We start from the raw sequence: 19,228 nt of genomic DNA on the forward strand, positions 1-19,228 counted from the left end.
GGGGAGCAGGAGGCGGGGGACGGGGCGGGGGACGGGGGGAACTAATAGTCTCCCGCCCCAACCCCGCCCCGTTGCCATCCCTAGACATGAGGCGAAAATGGAGTTGCATGATTTTGTCGCATAGGTATTTGACAAAGAGACGATGAATAATACTCATAGAAAGTTGTGTTTTTTTTTTTTTCCATCTCACGAGACACTATCCAGTGGAAAGTGATATAGGAAAGTCTTTGAACTGCAACCCGGACTCATGCAGCTTATTGAGCTTTCTTCATCCTGCTTTGACAATTCTCCCTGTTGTCCATTGATCCTATGTGTACTCTGACTTCCATTATATCTTTGACCCATTGTTTTTGATGACCGAATGAAACATTCAACGTGGCCTAATAGATTTTTCTCCCTCTTCTTCACCTAACCTTCCCTTTAAAAGCATCTTCATTTTCTGTGGTTCCCCTGTGGTCTGTGTTTTAAATGTATTAATGCCCCAAGTGATACCCTAAACTATTCGGACGAATTCATTTAATCAATTGGTTTCTACTTAGCTTCCCAATTTTTGTTCCGAAGGTTGTATGGTGGGTTCAAATTTTAATGACTTTATATAAGCTCTAATTTTCCCTTCTAAGTTTAAAAACAAGGCATATCAGCCTTTTTCTTAACAATTTTGGTTAAGTATTTAATATTTTACAATTTGACATACAAGAGTAACAGTAATATAATAAAAACTATTGTTTAAAGAATACGAGTTTAATATTAGTTAATTTGTTTGAAAATTTTGCTAACTCAATTTATTGTTATTACTTTGTTATTATCCTTATTGTTTGATTCAAAGTCTAAAAAATTGAACAAAGTATATAGTATTAAAGTGAACATTAATCCAACAAGAAAAATTTTAACGATAATAAACATATTGTCAATAGACTTCTAAAATTTCCAGCTTAGGTTTCATGATATAAAGGACTTTTATTGCAGCCAATTTCTTTCTTTTTATTTATTTTTTTGAAAAGAATAGAAGATATTTTAATACAGTTTAATAAAGGATGCTAAAATTAAGGGTCCAATTACCCTAAGCTTCTTGTCATCTTATCATGATAATTTCAACCATTTTTGTTTTGAATCTCCAAGTTATCATCTTTCTTTCTTTTATTTTTTGACAAATAATTTATTCTCCCCTAAAGAATATTAAGTATGAAATCTTGATCTTAATAAACAAAAGACGCTCTAACATACTAATTCGGGATGGGACTTTTATAAATTAGTAAAAATCAAATGAAATGATGAACAAATTCGTATATCTCGTAAAAAGTGATCCATATAATTTAAAGTTTCTTTATTCTTATGATTTTCACTTTTATTGAAAACTTGTAAAATATAGTGTGCAATCATATGACACTAATTAAAATCACTAGTTCTATATGAGAAGAGTGATGATAAGTTAAATGTGTGATTTGAAAAGTTGAAAGGAAGTTAATATGTGAGAAAGTATAATTTGTACTAATAATTTTTTTAGTGTAAGTGTGGAGTTTCGAACCAAAATCTCTTCCTTACACTCCCTCTCTCTATATCATCCAACCATCCGTCCCCCGCATAATTTGTAATTAAACCTAGCAAACAGTTTTTAGAAAGATAGCCCATTTTATGATTTTCCCTGTTCACATATTTTCTATATCAATTAAGTAGTAGTAGTAATTTAGAACACAATCATTTCACTCAGTTTGTCGGCATTCCCAATTTTCGTTTTGAAAGGATAGAATGAATAGTGGGGGAGGAAAAAATTGAAGGAATGATTGTGGGAATTGAATTCAAAGTTATGAGGCAGTAGAGTTATCATCAAAAGATAGAGATAGAAATTGGTTGGAGCCTTCCCAAGTAAAGGATAGGAAATATGTGGCTTCCGTGGTTCAATGGCGTTTTTGGACCGTTAATTAAAATTCTACACACGATTATAAAAAAAAAAAAAAAAAAAAAATTCTACACCCTTGTGCTTGACTGACAACCTCCACAGGCGAGCCACAATAAAAAAAGCAAGCAGGAGTAGTTGAAATAGGAGGCAGTGCGGACCGTAAAGAAAGCATACGAGAAGGTAGAGCCATTCGACCCAATGGAACTTCCCTTCACCTTCATTTCTCTCTTTCTTTTCCTAGCCTTTGTTTTAAGTCTCATCAAGGGATTGAAGAGATTAAAAACAACCCAGAAACTACCACCATCGCCATGGAAGCTACCTTTGATTGGACATATGCATCATCTGGTAGGTTCCCCATCGCATCAAGGTCTCAGAGACTTAGCTCGGAAGCATGGAGCTTTGATGCACCTTCAGATGGGTGAAATTCCTTCAATTGTTGTGTCGTCTCCACGTTTAGCCGAGGAGATTATGAAAACACACGATCTTTCCTTTGCGGATCGGGCAGAGTTTCTTTCAGGTAAGATCGTAGGCTATAACTGTACTGATATTGCTAGCTGCCAATATGGTGATTACTGGAGACAAATGCGTAAGATATGCACCCTGGAACTTCTAAGTGTTAAGCGTGTCCGATCATATGGCTCCATCCGGCAAGAAGAGGCTTCTGTTCTTGTTGCATCGATTAAGGCTCTGGCTAGTGCTGGAGAGCTAATCAATGTTACGCAAAAACTAACCTCATATACAAGTTCTACTGTTTGCAGAGCAGCATTTGGGAGAGTAAGCAAAGATAATTACTTGGCATTTTTGCCACTAGTCAGGGAAATAAATAGCCTTTCTGGTTCTTTCAACATTTCTGATCAGTTTCCATCCCTCAAGATTCTTCATCCACTCATGTCACTGAAGACTAAGCTGTTGGATGTCCACCACAAGGCAGACAGAGTATTGGACCATGTAATTGAGAAGCATATAGCAAAGACAGAACCAGCCATAGGTGAAACTGACCAAGAAGATCTAGTTGATGTTCTTCTAAGAGTTAAAGGAGGTGGTAACCTTCAGTTCCCAATTACCAACGATAACATCAAAGCTGTTATCATGGTAAGATTCTTTCCCTTCTTCACTTCTGGTACTCTTTCAGGTTCATTTATTTTATCAAACACGCCGACTTTAAAAATAAAGAACCTAGTGTTTAGACTCTAATGATAGTGAAAGCGTGGAGGAAGTAAATCAACGCCCTTCGAGTTCTAAGTTTTAGCTTCATGATTAACTTGCCTGTTTTGTTTGTAACAAAGAGTTTTGGCATTGATGCAGGATATTTTTCTAGGGGGAACTGAAACTTCATCTACAACAGTGGAATGGACGATGTCCGAGCTGATGAGAAATCCAAGAGCGATGGTCAAGGCACAAAGGGAAGTACGGAAAGCCTTCGTAGGAAAGAAAACAATTGAAGAAACTGATATTCAAGAATTGAAGTACCTAAAGTCAGTGATCAAAGAAACTTTGAGGCTACACCCTCCTGTCCCTCTATTGGTTCCCAGAGAATGCAGGCAAGAAACTGAGATTGATGGGTATATCATTCCCATCAAGACAAGAGTTATAGTTAATGCCTGGGCAATCGGAAGAGACCCCGAGTATTGGGATGATCCAGAAAGTTTCAAACCAGAGAGATTCGAGGACAGTTCCGTTGATTTCAGTGGATGTCACTTTCAATATGTTCCATTTGGTGCTGGAAGGAGGATTTGCCCAGGAATTTCATTTGGTTTAGCAAATGTTGAGCTTCCTTTAGCTCTTCTGCTCTACCATTTCGACTGGAAACTCCCAAATGGTCTCAAACCCAATGATTTAGACATGACAGAGACTATGGGAGTAACTGCGCCAAGAAAAGACAATCTTCGCTTGCTTGCCAGTGTGTATGATGCATCACTTGACGTTAGCGCAGAAACATAGGGCATGAGTACTTTCGGTGAATATGTGAGAAGTGGCTTCCAAGTCATTTGCTATATTCACTCTGCTTTATGTTAATTTCCTTTAAGATATAATAATGATATTTGCTTAATAACACCTTGCACTAGTGTTTTAATACCATAAAAAAAGAAGCGTTTGTTATGCTTTTACAGAATTTCTAATGTAGAATAGCAGTAGCATGACAGACGCTTGTGAGTCAAACTCACAGATGCTATTCTTCCGATTTTTTCATATTTCCAAATAAGCGCCTAAATTAACTTAATTAAAGAACCAGCCCAATGCATCCCCAAACTCTAACCGCCGTATAGCTGCACGTCTTTCAATTAAAAAATCTGATGTTTCACTTGACGCTTTAATATGATGGATCTAATTTCGGTTTTACAAATTCGATTGGATAGCTTTGGAAATGTTGTTTCTAGCATGAATTGTTTTTTTTTTTATTTTTAAAACACTTCAAAAAGTCTTGGATTTCATCGTAATTACTTTTGGTGAAATATTTTGGAAAAATCGTTTAAAATGTCCCTCACATTTTACAAGGTCATTTTTTTCGTCCATTACTTTTAAAAGTATAATTTTACGTCCCTTACAAATTCAAATTAACCAAATTTGGTCCCTACCTAGGTTTCTGATTCATTTTTGGCTGGAATCTACCACGTGACTTGCATGTGATCATTTTTTAAGGGCAAAATTGTCAAATTAAATTTTTACATAATCTGATTCATAGTCCCTCACATTTCACAAAATGAATTTTTTCGTCCCTAACATTTTACAAAATGAATTGTTTCGCTCCTCACATTTCAAAAAATGAATTTTTCCATCCCTCACATTTTTCAAAATGAATTTTTTTATCCCTCATTGATCATGTGTATGAATAGTTTTTTTTTTCTATAAACCCACGTATATGTCTATTTGATTTTACCTGAACAATACGAATAACATGTAATTTACCTCTATTGAATTTCATCTAAACATGTTAATCGTAGTTATACACATGCTATTCAATAGATATATATAGGGGTTTAAAACTAATAATTTTGTTTGAAACCCATGTATATATTTATATGATTTCACCATTTGAACATATTCAATATTTGTGGCATTTCTCTTTTGATAATAATTTATTTATTGAATCATATAATAAGGTCATCTAATTAATGGGTCCTAACTCGAATTCTATAATTATGCTAACAAATTTTAGTTTAACTATGAAATTTCTACTCGACACTTTTAAGATCAACAGTTGAATTATTTGCCTTGTGATTGTCTTAAAATTTGAAAATGCCAATCACTTATTTTTTTTTGTCATACTTTTTTTTTGTTTATTTTTTCTGTCCAAATTTAATTCGATCTAAACGCTTGATAATATTTAGGATTAAATGTCTTCTTTATTTTCAAATTTCGAGTAAAAGAAAATGAATATAAGTGAAAAACTAACAATTTTTTTAAACCCATGTATATATCTATTTGATTTCACTTGAGCAGTACAAATAGTATGTAATATATCTCTATTTGATTTCACATGTTATTCGTACTGTTCAATTGAAATCAAATAGATACATACATGGATTTTAAAAAAAAAATTGTTCACACACATGATCAAAAAAAGATGAAAAAATTCATTTTGAAAAATGTGAAGGATGAAAAAATTCATTTTGTGAAATGTAAAGGATTATGAATCGAATTATATAAAATTTGATTTGATAATTTTGCCCTTAAAATATGATCACGTGCAAGGCACGTGGTGAATTCCGACCAAAAACTAGTCAGAAGCCTAAGTAGAGACCAAATTTGATCAATGTGAATTTGTAAGGGATATAAAATTATATTTTTAAAAGTGAAGAATAAAAAAAATTATTTTATAAAATGTGAGGGACGTTTTGAACGATTTTTCCAAATATTTTGTATATAAAGTGGTGGAAGTGAGGAGAGTCCGCAAGGTGGGTAGAGGGAGCGTTGGGAATACGGAAATTTAGAAGGGAAATTATATTAATGCTTTTCTATTTTCATGTCACCAGACAAACACGTGGCTTGTCTCAGACAAATGCCCAACAGTTGAGAAGCGTCCGTAACTTGATTTTAAGTTATGTACGCACATAATGCTACTTTCCTTCTAATGTGTTACAACCATTATAATTTATTAGGAGGTGATCACGGCGCAAACACGCGGTGCAAATTTGTAAAATGTAAATGTGGAATTTTGACCAGTACATAATTTTTTTTTGTTTGGAGAAAAAAAAAGGGAGAGGACGAAAGAAAGAGAAGTATGAGAATACAAAAAAAAAAAGGGTGAAAGCAAGCATTTGTTCTTGAAAAATTCATGAATAATTACGTCTTGATATAAATAATGAAATTTAGCAGTTGAAAAATTTATTAGCTTTTTGAGTTTTTGTTGGATTTGGATTTTATCCCACAAACTGTTTATTTATTGGGTTTAGATTTTATCCCACCAATCGTTTATGAGATAAAACCCAAATCCAACAATTTCATTTACCATAGTAGTAGCGGATAAGGAACCACTCGAATTACTTATTGAAATTGTAATATAAAATTTGGAAGAAATAAGGAAGGATATTTTTTATGAGAAGATATGAAGCATTTATGGTACATATTGTTTCTCAACCTAACTATCATCACTACCTGTGTCAGAGCATTTGTGGACTTTTTTTGGCTGAATATTGGGCAACCTTGATCTCTTTAATTTCCTTTGATATCTCGGGAATTTGGCTAATTCGAAGAGTAGCACTGCCTCTTTTTGATCTTTTACGTGACAGACAAAATGGCAGTTTTAGCGTTAAATAATTAGCGTTAAATATTTTGATTAATTCGTTATTAGCGGGGTGTTCGTATAACTCCTTCACCTTCTCACGCTTCCATTCTGCGTCATTTTATTTATATGCATTTTTGTAAGCACAGTTTGCTGTCGTGCTGCGCTCGTGGTCCCGATTTCGTACGCAATTGTTTCACATCGATCACGATAATATCGGTCTTGAATTGGGTGATACACACATTTTAACAAATAATATTTAAAAATTCTAAAAAATTATTAAAAATAGAAAATACCATAACAAATACAGTAATGAAATTAAAATTGCTAAATGTATATGTTAATATAGCCAATCACTAATTCACTAATTCAATTAAAGAAGTTGACGTTGTTCTAACCATTAATATCAAAGGACCACCAATATGGATTGATCTTAATGTTAAATACACTTCATATTTCTAAATACATGATACATGAAATCCAAATATGAGATCGAAATCATAATCTCCAATATGATACAGTACAATTATAGCCACAGGAATCAAATATATTTGTAATAAAAAGGCACTACCTATCATAAAATAATAACTATCCTATGACTAGAGAACTAATTTAATATAGAAAAAAAAGAAGAGTAAATCACAAAAACAAACATATTAGTTTCAAAAAGCCAAAAAAAAGGACCTCTAACTCTGAGCCGAATGAATGAGCCTGAGATCTGTCCTAGAAGATGGAGCCACCAACTCTCTTGGGCCTAAATTTGATGTTTTGACTGATTGGGTTAGTAGACTAATTTATTCATTTATCACCTTTTTTTAAGGCAAAAATATCAGCCCTCGTCATTCTTTTTTGTCCAGATCGATGCGTTTCCTGGCTCTCGTAGTCCTTCCCCTTTCCTCTGTAATTAAATCAAGAAAAACCGCCTCAAATCTCAATTGACCTCCCACAGATTATATCCTTCAATTTTTTTATACCAAAAATCTAGAATGATAGAAGAAGAGAGATGATTATGGTGAAAACACCCATCTTTTTCTCTGATTTTAGTGAATTTATAGTCATCGAATATGCTTCTTTGTTGGTTTATATCAATTACTTGATGATTGTTTGGTTCCTATTGCTCGTTGAGTTTAGTGGAAGAAAACAAGGGTTTTATTTGGATTGCAATTTTTTAGAGTTTTTTTTGTAGAAAAATGTACGGTAGAAATTTGAAATATGTGAAACAAAAAAATTAGTGAAAAATATATCCACGAAAAAATGTAATCATTTTTTGTTGAAAAATTGCTTTCCAAAGCCCCAAGTCTCATTTATTTTATATTTTTCAAAGTTAACTCGGTCGATTGCATCCTAGTTCTCAACGTGACCGCGCGTTACAAACAGGATTAAGGAAGGTTACTGAAGACTTATTCTAGACCATTTGCCATGACATCCTCATGATATTTTAAATTTTTAGAATTACTTCATATATGTGAAATATCTATTTGTGCCATTTCAACTTTTTAAAATTACGATTTAACTCTAAATTGTTTAAAAGCTTTTAAATTTCTTGCTAACTTTAATGTTTCTCATGATTAAATTAGTTTTAAAATTAATTATCTAAATAGTAAGTTAAATTTTATAACTTTTCAATATTTATTCATAAATATTGTATATTTTATATATTATTAAGATTTTATTCTAGTTTGTTCCTTTTTTTATTTTATTCTTTATTCATTATTCACACTTGGTACAATATAATGATTTCTTTGTTCTTGGATAAGCTGTGATTATAAAAATAAACTTATTTAATCTATTTATCATCGCCATAATTTTTTAAGTTACTTTCATCGAACTAATTTAGTTCTAACACATTGATCAACCAATTATGCACTCATATAGTATTATTCATTTTAGCGGTCTATATCACAATCAAAATAATATATTAATTATTTGTGACATATTTATGACATCACAATACAATAACGGTTAGTCAAATGGTTGAACCAATGACAGTTAATGTCACAGTAAAATTTCTGTTTCAATGACCGATTTGGATTTCAAAACCTTGGTTACAGGTAATTTGATATTTTGGACGTCGATATATCATCTCACCGGCATGCACTGAGTCGGTTGCGCATCGTCTGAGTCAACTCGGACTCAGAACGATATGGTGAACTATTGTGTGGGTAAAAATAGTCATATAGTCAACGCCAACCAATTTGTAGAAGTAGGAGGTACAGTGACCTGCAGAGAGAGCACACAAGAAGAAAGCCACACAGACACAATGGATCTACCCTTCAACTTCGTTGCTTTCTTTCTGTTCCTATCCTTTCTTTTAGCTTTGATCAAGGGGTTGAAGAGATCAAAAACAGCCCAAAAACTGCCACCATCTCCATGGAAACTACCAATTATAGGACATATGCATCATTTGATGGGTTCCCCCCCACATCATGCTCTCAGAAAATTAGCTCAAAAGTATGGACCTCTAATGAACATTCAGCTAGGTCAAATGACTGCGATTGTAGTAACATCGCCCCGTTTGGCGAAGGAGATCATGAAAACTCATGATCTTGCCTTTGCAGACCGTGCAGAATTCCTATCTGGAAAGATCATGTGCTATGATTGTTCAGACATCGCTTGCTGTCGATATGGTGACTACTGGAGACAAATGCGTAAAATATGCACCTTGGAACTCCTCAGTGCTAAAAGCGTCCGATCATTTGCTTCTGTTCGCCAAGATGAGGCTTTGCATCTCATAGCATCGATTAAGGTTCTAGCTGGTGCTCGAGAACCAATCGATTTAACAGAAAAAGTGTCCTCATACACCAGTTCCGTGGTTTGCAGAGCAGCATTTGGGAAGGTAAGCAAAGATGATCATGCTGCATTCTTACAGCTAATGAAGGAAGCACTTCCTATAGCAAGTGCCTTTGATATTTCTGATCTGTTACCATCATTCAAGATTCTTCATCCCCTCCTATCAGTAGAATCTAAACTACTGAAGATGCACGATAAGGAAGACGAAATTTTGGAAAAAATAATTGATCAGCACATAGACAACCAAGCAAGAAGAAATATATCCACGGGCGAGTATGGCCAGGAAGATTTGATTGATGTCCTGCTAAGAGTTAAAGAAAGTGGTGAACTTCAATTTCCAATTACCAAGAATAATATCAAAGCTGTTATTCATGTAAGTGCTCAACCAATTTTTGTCTTATTACGATTACATCTTTTAGTTTCAACTCTCAAACAAAGATTTTATGCATTATATGTGATGCAGGACGTATTTGGAGCAGGAACTGAGACGTCGTCCTCAATAGTGGATTGGGCGATGTCCGAGATGATTAGAAATCCAGGTGTGATGGCTAAGGCACAGAGTGAAATAAGGAATGCTTTTAGAGGAAAAAACAGGATTGAAGAAACTGATATTCAACAACTGCAATACCTAAGGTCAGTGATCAAAGAAACTTTGAGGCTACACCCTCCAATCCCTTTGTTGATTCCAAGAGAGTGTAGGGAGGAATGTGAAATTGATGGATATATTATCCCCGTCAAAACGAAAATCTTGGTTAATGCCTGGGCAATTGGAAGAGACCCTGAGTATTGGGATGATCCAGAATGTTTCAAGCCAGAGAGATTTGAAGAAAGTCCCATTGACTTCGCTGGAAGTCGTTTCGAATATCTACCATTTGGTGCAGGTAGGAGAATTTGCCCAGGAATTTCATTCGGTTTGGCAAATGTTGACGTTGCTTTAGCTCTCTTGCTCTATCATTTTGATTGGAAACTCCCGAATGGCCTCGACTCTAAGGATTTAGACATGAAAGAGACTGTTGGAATAACTGCTTCAAGAACAAACAATCTTCGCTTGCTGGCCACTTCCTATGATACATCATTTCAATGGTTCGAAGACTCGGCCGAGACCGGCCGAGTCGTCTCCGTCTCGGCCTAGTCTGAGACGAGACCGCAATGAAACGTTTACGAGATACGTGACAGATCGAAACGTCACCGTGAAGGGTTGAAACGACCGAATCACACCGAATTATTCTGAATCATCCCGAGTCAACTTGAATTTTTATTATTTTTACTACTTTTTAATTATTTTTATTTATCATATTTTTTACAATTTTTAGAATATTAAATATTTCACAAATTCGCGTCTCGCCGAGATCGCGACCGATATGCCGAGACCGATATGGAAGGGTCCAAGCCGCGACCGCGACTTTGAACCATGTCTGTGATCCCTGATTTGAAAAATCGAGCTCTGTAAGCATAGTTTCCCTCTCCTTTCAAAGCCTATGATTTATTGAATGGAAACTTACACGGCCAATGTATACCTTATAATTTTCCCGGTGATAATGATATGTGCTTTTTTTATTTTTTATTTTTTGTATGGACAAACGCTTTAGAATCAACGGTGCCAAAGTAGATAAAACAGGCAGCAATGGAAGATCCCTTCAACTTCATTGCTTTGTTTCTTTTCCTATCATATCCCTTGGTAGAGCTTTTGTCAACCAAACGAAAAGATGGAGTTGTAACTTATACCAAGGTTAAGGATACGATACATATGCAGTCTGATAATTTCTATAGTACTTTAATTTTTTACAAACCGACCTTGAAATTGGTTAATATTCTCAAAGTGATCTAGAATATTAAATTTCAAAAGAACTCAGTACACAGAAAAGCATAAATTTTAGCTCATGTCACTATGACCATTTCTACATATCAAATGTATAAAATCTTATCGCAAATTTTAATTATTATTCCTTCCTTGCAAATGTTTGGTTCTTGCGATTTTTTAAAAGAGTAAATCTTATATACACTGACAGTACACGTACTTCCATCGTTTTAAATTTATGATATATATGTAAAAGTTAAGTTTAGATTTTAAAATTTATATAATTATCATTAATTTAATGCATTCCTTTTCAAAATATGACAAATCACAAATAAGAAAAGAAACTACGAAATAATGGCGCACAACGATTGATGCGTGTAAGAGTTGCATTTTAAACCAAACGCGATATGGTCCTACACCGTATCGGCAAAATAAATATAACTCGTAATTGCCTTTTTGGACTAAAAGATGCCTTTTTGTGCCCTTCATGACAATCATGTGGCAAACAGACCCCACTGTTTTTCCAATAATTGGCTGTTTTTCCAATAATTGGTGGCTTTATTGGACCTAGTTGCACGGCAAATTCTGCCATGAGCCCCACAAATGGGCCCACATATGGTCGTTGAGCATAGTGACCATTTATGAGCTTCCGGTCGACATGGTCCGGTAGAAGCGCTGAAGCAAAGATTAAAATATGTTTTGTATAGCTATCACGCACCTTAGAGGATCTCACCAAGATCTAGGTTAGGAAGACTTTTCTGCCCCTAAAATATATAAAAATATCTGGACAGAGATGTCAATTTGGGCGGCCTGCTGCCAATTCAAGGGCTGGAACATGGATCTTAGGAATTGGTCAGCAAGCTGAGGCTTGTTTGGGCAGTAATTTTTTAAAAAATAATTATTATATTTTTTATGAATATATTTTTAAATAAATTTTTTTATTTTATATATATTAAATTGTTACAGTATTTTTTTTTTATAAAAAATCTAAAAAATACAATTCAAACAAAGTCGAAGATTGTTTGTTCTTGATTGCAGTGATTCAAACAGTCTCTTCATGTCTAAATCGCTGGAGTCGAGGCCATTTGGGCGTTTCCGGTCAACATGATAAAGCAAAAGAGCCAGACGAAGCTCAATATTGGCCAAACCAAAAGAATTCCCTGCACAAATTCTCCTCTCTCAACCAAAATGGTTCGGGAGGACTTGCAGTGCATTTCTATTGTCACAATTTTGCGTATGTAGTTTTTCTTATCAACATTGATGATAAAAGGGAAGAACAGTTTAGGTAGATAAAAACTACAAGCATTGCTACACTATAATCAACTAAGCAGTGCAAAACAAAAACTACATGATATTGAATGACAAATGGAAATATTATTAGAAAAGTCATAGTTAGGCGGGTTTTTCACTTATTGCAAATCATTTCTTTACTAGTTATTCGTACTACTCCAATAAATAGTTTAGTTAGTACTAGCGGTCTCTCTCAGGAATAGGCGATTTTAAAAATCACTATAAGCAACTTAAAATATGTTGGTTGCTTACTGTAAAGTGTAAACTAGGAATGGGGTCTCCTAAATTGATTCCCTACCCATATATATATATATATATATATAAAGAGAGATTAACCGATATTCATCCTAAGCATGGTTTAAACCAGCTCAACCTTGATGGTTGAACCGGTTAGAGCTCGATCAATCTACTATCCAGTTTGATCCCGTTTGTTTGGATTGCAGTTTATTTACCAAAATATATTTGCTTACATCATCATCACAATTTTCAACACACCTTTTTATCTTCCCAATTACCTTTTTTATCTCACATACATCACATCACAAAAAGTGCTACAGTAAAAATATCTCTAATAATTCACAATCCAAACAAATAGAATTTGCCTTGACTCAGTTGAACCGGCTAGTTTGCTGCCACTAGTTGAATTAAGACCAAAGTTTTCAAATTTGGTCAAACTTCCAGATTAAATGATAATCTGCATATAAATACAAACCAATTTCCAATACAATCTTATTTTCAACAAACTTATGGTAAATAACCTCATGCATTTGTGTCTTTTTATATACATTTTTTTTTCATTTTTCTCTACCTTCCCCAAATTACACATAAGTATATTTCTCTTTTCAACTTTTGATCAAAGTCTAAGCACATATACTTTATGTCCTTTTTAAAAGGTTAATTTATTGTACTTCCTTTTTTTTTTCTTATAGCCTTTTCACAATTTAGATATTCCCTAAATATAATTAATAATCATTACCTAGTTGTGACATCATGGATTAATCATTTTGGCCCAACAATCGAACAAATAATTCTTGACCCAATAAATTTCTGGTCAATAAATGGGTTGGATTTCAAAACCTTGGTTTTAAGATTTACTTTTGCACAATTCATGTATATGCAGCAGTCTGTCACATTAGGGGTGGGCACGGGTCGGGTACCCGCCCCGAACGCTAATTGGCTGACCCGACCCTAACATATCGGGTCACTATTTTTTTGACCCTAATCCGCTCCGAACTTCCTCGGGTACCCGATCCTCGGATACCCGAAAAATAGGGGCGGGTCATAGGGTACCCGCCCCTATTTAAAGAATGCAATTTTTCTCTAAAACTCATAAGACATAAGATGAACCTGCTGGACGATAGCATCATTCAACAAAAAAAAAAAAGGCAACAACATCATTCAAATTCAAACTAGACAAAAACAAAGCATATTCAAATCTAAAAAATGATCAGTAGCAGTAGTTCCACACTAAATCATAAAGTTAGAAATATCTACTCTGATACATAACTTCCAAAAAGGGCATATAAATGAGAAAAATGTACACTATATAGACATTCTCAAATCCAGCAAACATGGCATAATGCAACAATTTTTGGATCCATTGATGATGAATGATCAACATTTGGGCTTGCAGCTGTAGTAGCTGTATTATCCCCTGTACTTGACATCTGAAAAATTCAAAAAACAAATCAAATGAAAATCCCACTTCTCTACCATATGCGCAGCTAATACATAGCTCAGAAACTCCTATAAAACCATGTGCAGATTCATTTTAGAAAGAAAAGGGCAGTTGGAATAATCTTAAGAACAATAACAAAAAATTGCTCACAATCCTCAGTTGCTTGGCCTGCTAATTTAAATATTGAGTGCAAAGTGTAGCTAAACCCAAAGGGGGAAAAATGTCCAATGTATGAAAAGAAAAGGCAAACCAATACTCTCAAAAAAAAAAAAGAGTTTTACACTATTACAACTTCAGCAGGTATAGAGGTATTATCTTAGAATTTGCACATTGAATTGAATTATGTTAGACAAAAAAGCTAAAGTAATTATGCAGCTACATTGCACTGGAGGAAAATAATGAACGATGTAGAGTTTCCAGTGTTTGTTCATGTCTTAGTATCTATATGCAAGAATCAATAATATTCTTGAGAATTAGAATCAGTAAATTTTATGGTACATCATATCTCTTTAAACCTTAGTTGGATAACTGTGTAATTTACAACTTAAAGTTTTTGGTTTAATCTGAATTTTTGGTTTGAACTCGTCTTGTAGACATTAGAGCTGATTACGGTACATGGACACACTTGTGAAGCATTTAATTGAATATTTTTTCTTAATTAGAAACTCAGGACAAAGTGCAGTATGTTCTTATTTTTCAGAACCTTAGGCACAATTTCTCCCACCGTTCTTGAATTTCAGAACATAACCTAAGCCTTACGCATATGCGTGCAACAGTCCACCAAAAGTACAGAAAAAGCCATGTAAAGTAAAACTCTCTGCAAATGAACAACTAGCCTATGAGAGTTGGTCTAAGACCTCAAATGTCAAAGCCATGAGAGTATCTCCATGGAAAATTATGGCCAGAATTTGTTTCCGTACCTGTACCATTTATGCCGATTGCCGACCCCCTTTTTGGTTTTTTTTTTCTTTTTTCTGTATGGGTCCAGCAATTCCTAATCTTAATTGTACAACCCAGTTTCGATTTGGACGAAAGATCAGAATTCATGTAGCCAATTCGACAAATGCATAGACGTACACAATACACATAGATGCAGAATAGTTTTGCAGAAAGAATTGAACTTAAAAGAAAATAGTTATTGAAAAACCTTGATAGCTAAACCACCCGGCTCCGGCGTCGGCGGCGTCAGGCGACCTTTTGGCAGCGTCCCTTTACTCGAAGTCGAAGGTAGAAAAGGACGACAACGGAGAAACAGGGCTGAAGAGAAAAGGATTCGATTCAGTCAGGCAGTTTGAGGAGTTTTAACGGTAGTTTTCGGCCCTAGGTTTGAGAGACAAGAGCATCGGCCACTGAAGAGTGAAGAGTGAAGGTGAAGAGTGAAGAGTGTCGACGGCTGAAGCAGAGGATGAAATCTGAAGGTTAGGAACCTAGGGTTAATAACTTAAAAAATTATAAAATTGCCCCTATATTTTTTAATATTTATATATTATACCCCCGGGTCGGGTACCCGCGGGTTTTTGCTTTTACGATCCGTACCCGTATCCGAATGTTCCGGATACCCGACCCTATCTGATCCGCTAAGAGAAATCGGATCGGATATCCTATTTTTCGGTGCGGATCGGGTCGGATCTCTCGGGTTTTCGGGTCAGCGGGTATTTTTGCCCACCCCTATGTCACATGTTAATTTAATATTGTAGTCCATAATGGTGAATTCTGTCCAAAGAAGTACCATGCTGACTTGGCAAGAATTGCTTAGCCCGTCGATAGAAGGAAAGTTTGCTTGGGCCAGATCAATTTAAAAAAAAAAAAAAAAAAAAGGTCGATGGTGAGGATTAGGTTTCTCAAAAAGAAAAAAAATGTAAGTTGTGGATTATGTGGTGTACATCGTTTTCAAAATTGTGTGTACGATTTACAAATAATTATTTTATGTTTACAATATGTTCAAAGTGATTTACATCCTAAAGAAACAAATTCACATTTTGTCAAAATGGACAAAACTGCCCTGGGAGTGTTGCACCATCGTGTCCCCGGCCATCGTTTATAGCCTTGGATATCCCTACTCTATTTTTTTTTTTTTTTATAATCCACAAGTATCGCATCCGTTTTACAGTCTGTGATTAATTCTATTCAATTCGTGTTAGGCCCTTTGCAGGAAAGCTCTCCTAACATTATCTTTTTCATTCTCATGAGTTTCAAACCCGAAATTTCACGGTTAAAGGATGCAAGCCCTTTCTGCTTGCACCAACATCCGTTAGCGGATATCCGTACTATATCTAAGGAGAGCGTGACACTTCCACTGCTCACCTCTTTTCATCTCCACTTCTAGGGTTAATTTTGTCATTTTATCTGATGCTTTTTGACTATTTTTTTTTGGCATGGCATACTACTAACATCTACTGCAAATGTAGTTGAAGTATGATTTTGCCCTCATGTCCTGCTTTTTGCTTCAATTGGGTGGAGTGTATATGTATGAGTTTACTGTTCTACCCTTTAAGATGCTAATTGAGTGGGTATTTTGTACAATTTGTCTTTGGACTTTTTGGTCAATTAGTTCATTAGATTTGGCTGGTAGGGTTAATAAAAGTCAGTATTAATTTTGGTACACATAAGCTTTTACCAAGAAGAAAACAAACATCCAAAAATCTAAGGGCAAAAAACCGTGGTGGTCCTCAAATTTTCAACTTTGCACACTTTTAGTCCTCTAACTAATAAGTGCATAAATGTAGTCCTTCAATTAATAAAAATGTGTAGTCATAGTCCTTCCGTCTAATTTGACTGTTAAGATGGACGAGAAGATACAAAAATGATACAAAAAAGAAAGGGATAATTTCAGAAACCTCCCTTGAGGTTTTTAACAATTTCATTTAGCTCCCTTGATGTTTTAAAAATTACACATACCTCCCTTATCATTTAAAATGATAATACTACCCTTGAATATATAATGAAATTTCCTTGTTTGGTATGTTTATATTTAGAATGACTTTTAAAATTATTTTGTATTATTTTTCCTTCTTATTCCTTTTTTTTAAAATTTTTTGCCAATAAAACTGTAAAACTATCATTATTATCTCTAGTTTCTATTGCAATCAAATGTCCAATTAGTGATTTTTTTTTTATGAGTTAACTTTATATGCAATCCAATGTTTTCGCTGATCTTTATTTCTATTTTTTGGTATTAAAATTAACAATAAATCAAAAGAAAATGGTCCGAAATCACTATTAAATTATGATAATCCAACTATTCGAAAAATTCATAAACACTAAATGAATTATTTTAACATTTTCTTTTCTATCTTATAAATTTAAATCCATAATAAAATACCATCAAAAGTATCCTATCATAACGATAAAACTATTATTATTGCCGTTTATCAATAGTAGGTATGAATATGAAAAATTTGGCACATTTTTCTTATAATTATACTAGATAATCTTATAATTGTATAGGGAAGTAAATTAAAACTCATTGCACAAGAGTATTTTTGGAAATTCATTTAAAAATTTGACCAAATCAATATTATTTTAAGGTTTTGTTACTAAAACTATCAAATCAAGGGAAGTAGGTGTAATTTTTCAAACATCAGGGGAGCTGAGTAAAATTTTTAGAAACCTCTAGGGAGTTTTTTGTAATTATTCCAAAAATAAATGTCATGTGAGCAATGTGTGATGTGTTTCCCGTCTGTCTTAACAGTCAGATTGGACGGAAGGACTACAACTACACATTTTTATTAATTAGATAACTACATTTACGTACTTATTAGTTGGAGGACTAAAAGTGCGTAAAGTTAAAAGTTTGAGAACCACAACGATTTTTTGCCCAAAATCTAATGCATCCAAATGGGGCCAAAAGGCAGAGCTCCTCTTATGTCCCACTACTTTGTGCTACTTTTCCTTCTTGGAGATTGTTTTTCGGCTTCTGCATTTATTTTCAACAATAATTTTCCTGTTCCTTCTTCTCATTTTCGTATATTGGTGCTTAAGATTTCATCCAATTTTTTTTTTTTGCTTATATTTTGGGTTTTTTTTAAACTCCTTTTAGTCCTTAGTTCCCTTATTTTGGCTCATATTTTGGGCATTTTACTTTTACAAACTAGCGAATTTGGCCTCCTTTTGTAGAGGCTCTATCGATGATGCTCCCTGTTCTGTTCTATTAAGTTAATTTAGGCGTTGTGCTTATTTGGAAATATGAAAAAATCGGAAGAATAGCGATTGTGAGTTTGAGACTCACAAGCAAGCGTCTGCCATGCTACTGCTATTCTATCTTAGAAATTCTATAAAAGCATAACAAATGCTTTTTTTTATGGTATTAAAACACTAGTGCAAAGTGTTATGAAATTAACCTAAAGCAGAGTGAATATAGCAACAGACTTGGAAGCCACTCCTCACATATTCACCAAAAGTACTCATGCTCTATGTTTCTGCACTAGCGTCAAGTGATGCGTCATACACAGTGGCAAGCAAGCGAAAATTGTTTTTTCTTGGTGCAGTTACTCCCATAGTCTCTGTCATGTCTAAATCACCGGGTTTGAGACCATTTGGGAGTTTCCAGTCGAAATGGTAGAGCAGAAGAGCTAAAGGAAGTTCAACATTTGCTAAACCAAATGAAATTCTAGCGCAAATTCTCCTTCCTGCACCAAAAGGGATATACTCAAAATGAGTTCCATTGAAATCAATCGAGCTGTTCTCGAATCTCTCTGGTTTAAAACATTCTGGAACATCCCAATACTCGGGGTCTCTTCCGATTGCCCAGACATTAATTATAACTCTTGTCTTGATGGGAATGGTATACCCATCAATCTCAGTTTCCTGCCTACACTCTCTTGGAATCAACATAGGGATTGGAGGGTGTAGCCTCAAAGTTTCTTTGATCACTAACTTTAGGTACTTCAATTCTTGAATATCAGTTTCTTCAATTGTTCTCTTTCCTATGAAGGCTTTCCGTATTTCACTTTGTGCCTTGACCATCACTCTTGGATTTCTAATCAGCTCGGACATCGCCCATTCCACTGTTGTAGTTGAGGTTTCTATTCCCCCTGAAAAAACATCCTGCAT

General features: G+C 34.5%; 3 protein-coding genes across 3 annotated transcripts; 2 read left to right on the top strand and 1 right to left on the bottom strand.

Moving 5' to 3' along the window:
- The first annotated feature begins 1,974 nt into the window (after nt 1–1,974).
- LOC113703559 (premnaspirodiene oxygenase-like) lies at nt 1,975–3,950 on the top strand. The gene is made up of 2 exons (XM_027224960.2): nt 1,975–2,989; nt 3,203–3,950. Exons 1-2 carry the CDS (start codon nt 2,096–2,098, stop codon nt 3,836–3,838), a joined length of 1,530 nt encoding a protein of 509 aa, XP_027080761.2. The 5' UTR covers nt 1,975–2,095; the 3' UTR covers nt 3,839–3,950.
- Nucleotides 3,951–8,763: 4,813 nt separating this feature from the next.
- Nucleotides 8,764–10,974, top strand: LOC113703557 (premnaspirodiene oxygenase-like). Its single transcript, XM_027224958.2, has 2 exons — nt 8,764–9,783; nt 9,874–10,974. The coding sequence occupies exons 1-2, from the start codon at nt 8,764–8,766 to the stop codon at nt 10,540–10,542; spliced, it is 1,689 nt and encodes a 562-aa protein (XP_027080759.1). The 3' UTR covers nt 10,543–10,974.
- Nucleotides 10,975–18,586: 7,612 nt separating this feature from the next.
- On the bottom strand, nt 18,587–19,228 carry LOC113704758 (premnaspirodiene oxygenase-like). Its single transcript, XM_027226632.1, has one exon. The coding sequence runs from the start codon at nt 19,226–19,228 to the stop codon at nt 18,587–18,589; it is 642 nt and encodes a 213-aa protein (XP_027082433.1).

Source organism: Coffea arabica, chromosome 8e (genome assembly GCF_036785885.1).
Source record: "Coffea arabica cultivar ET-39 chromosome 8e, Coffea Arabica ET-39 HiFi, whole genome shotgun sequence".
Classification (NCBI taxonomy): Eukaryota; Viridiplantae; Streptophyta; class Magnoliopsida; order Gentianales; family Rubiaceae; genus Coffea; species Coffea arabica.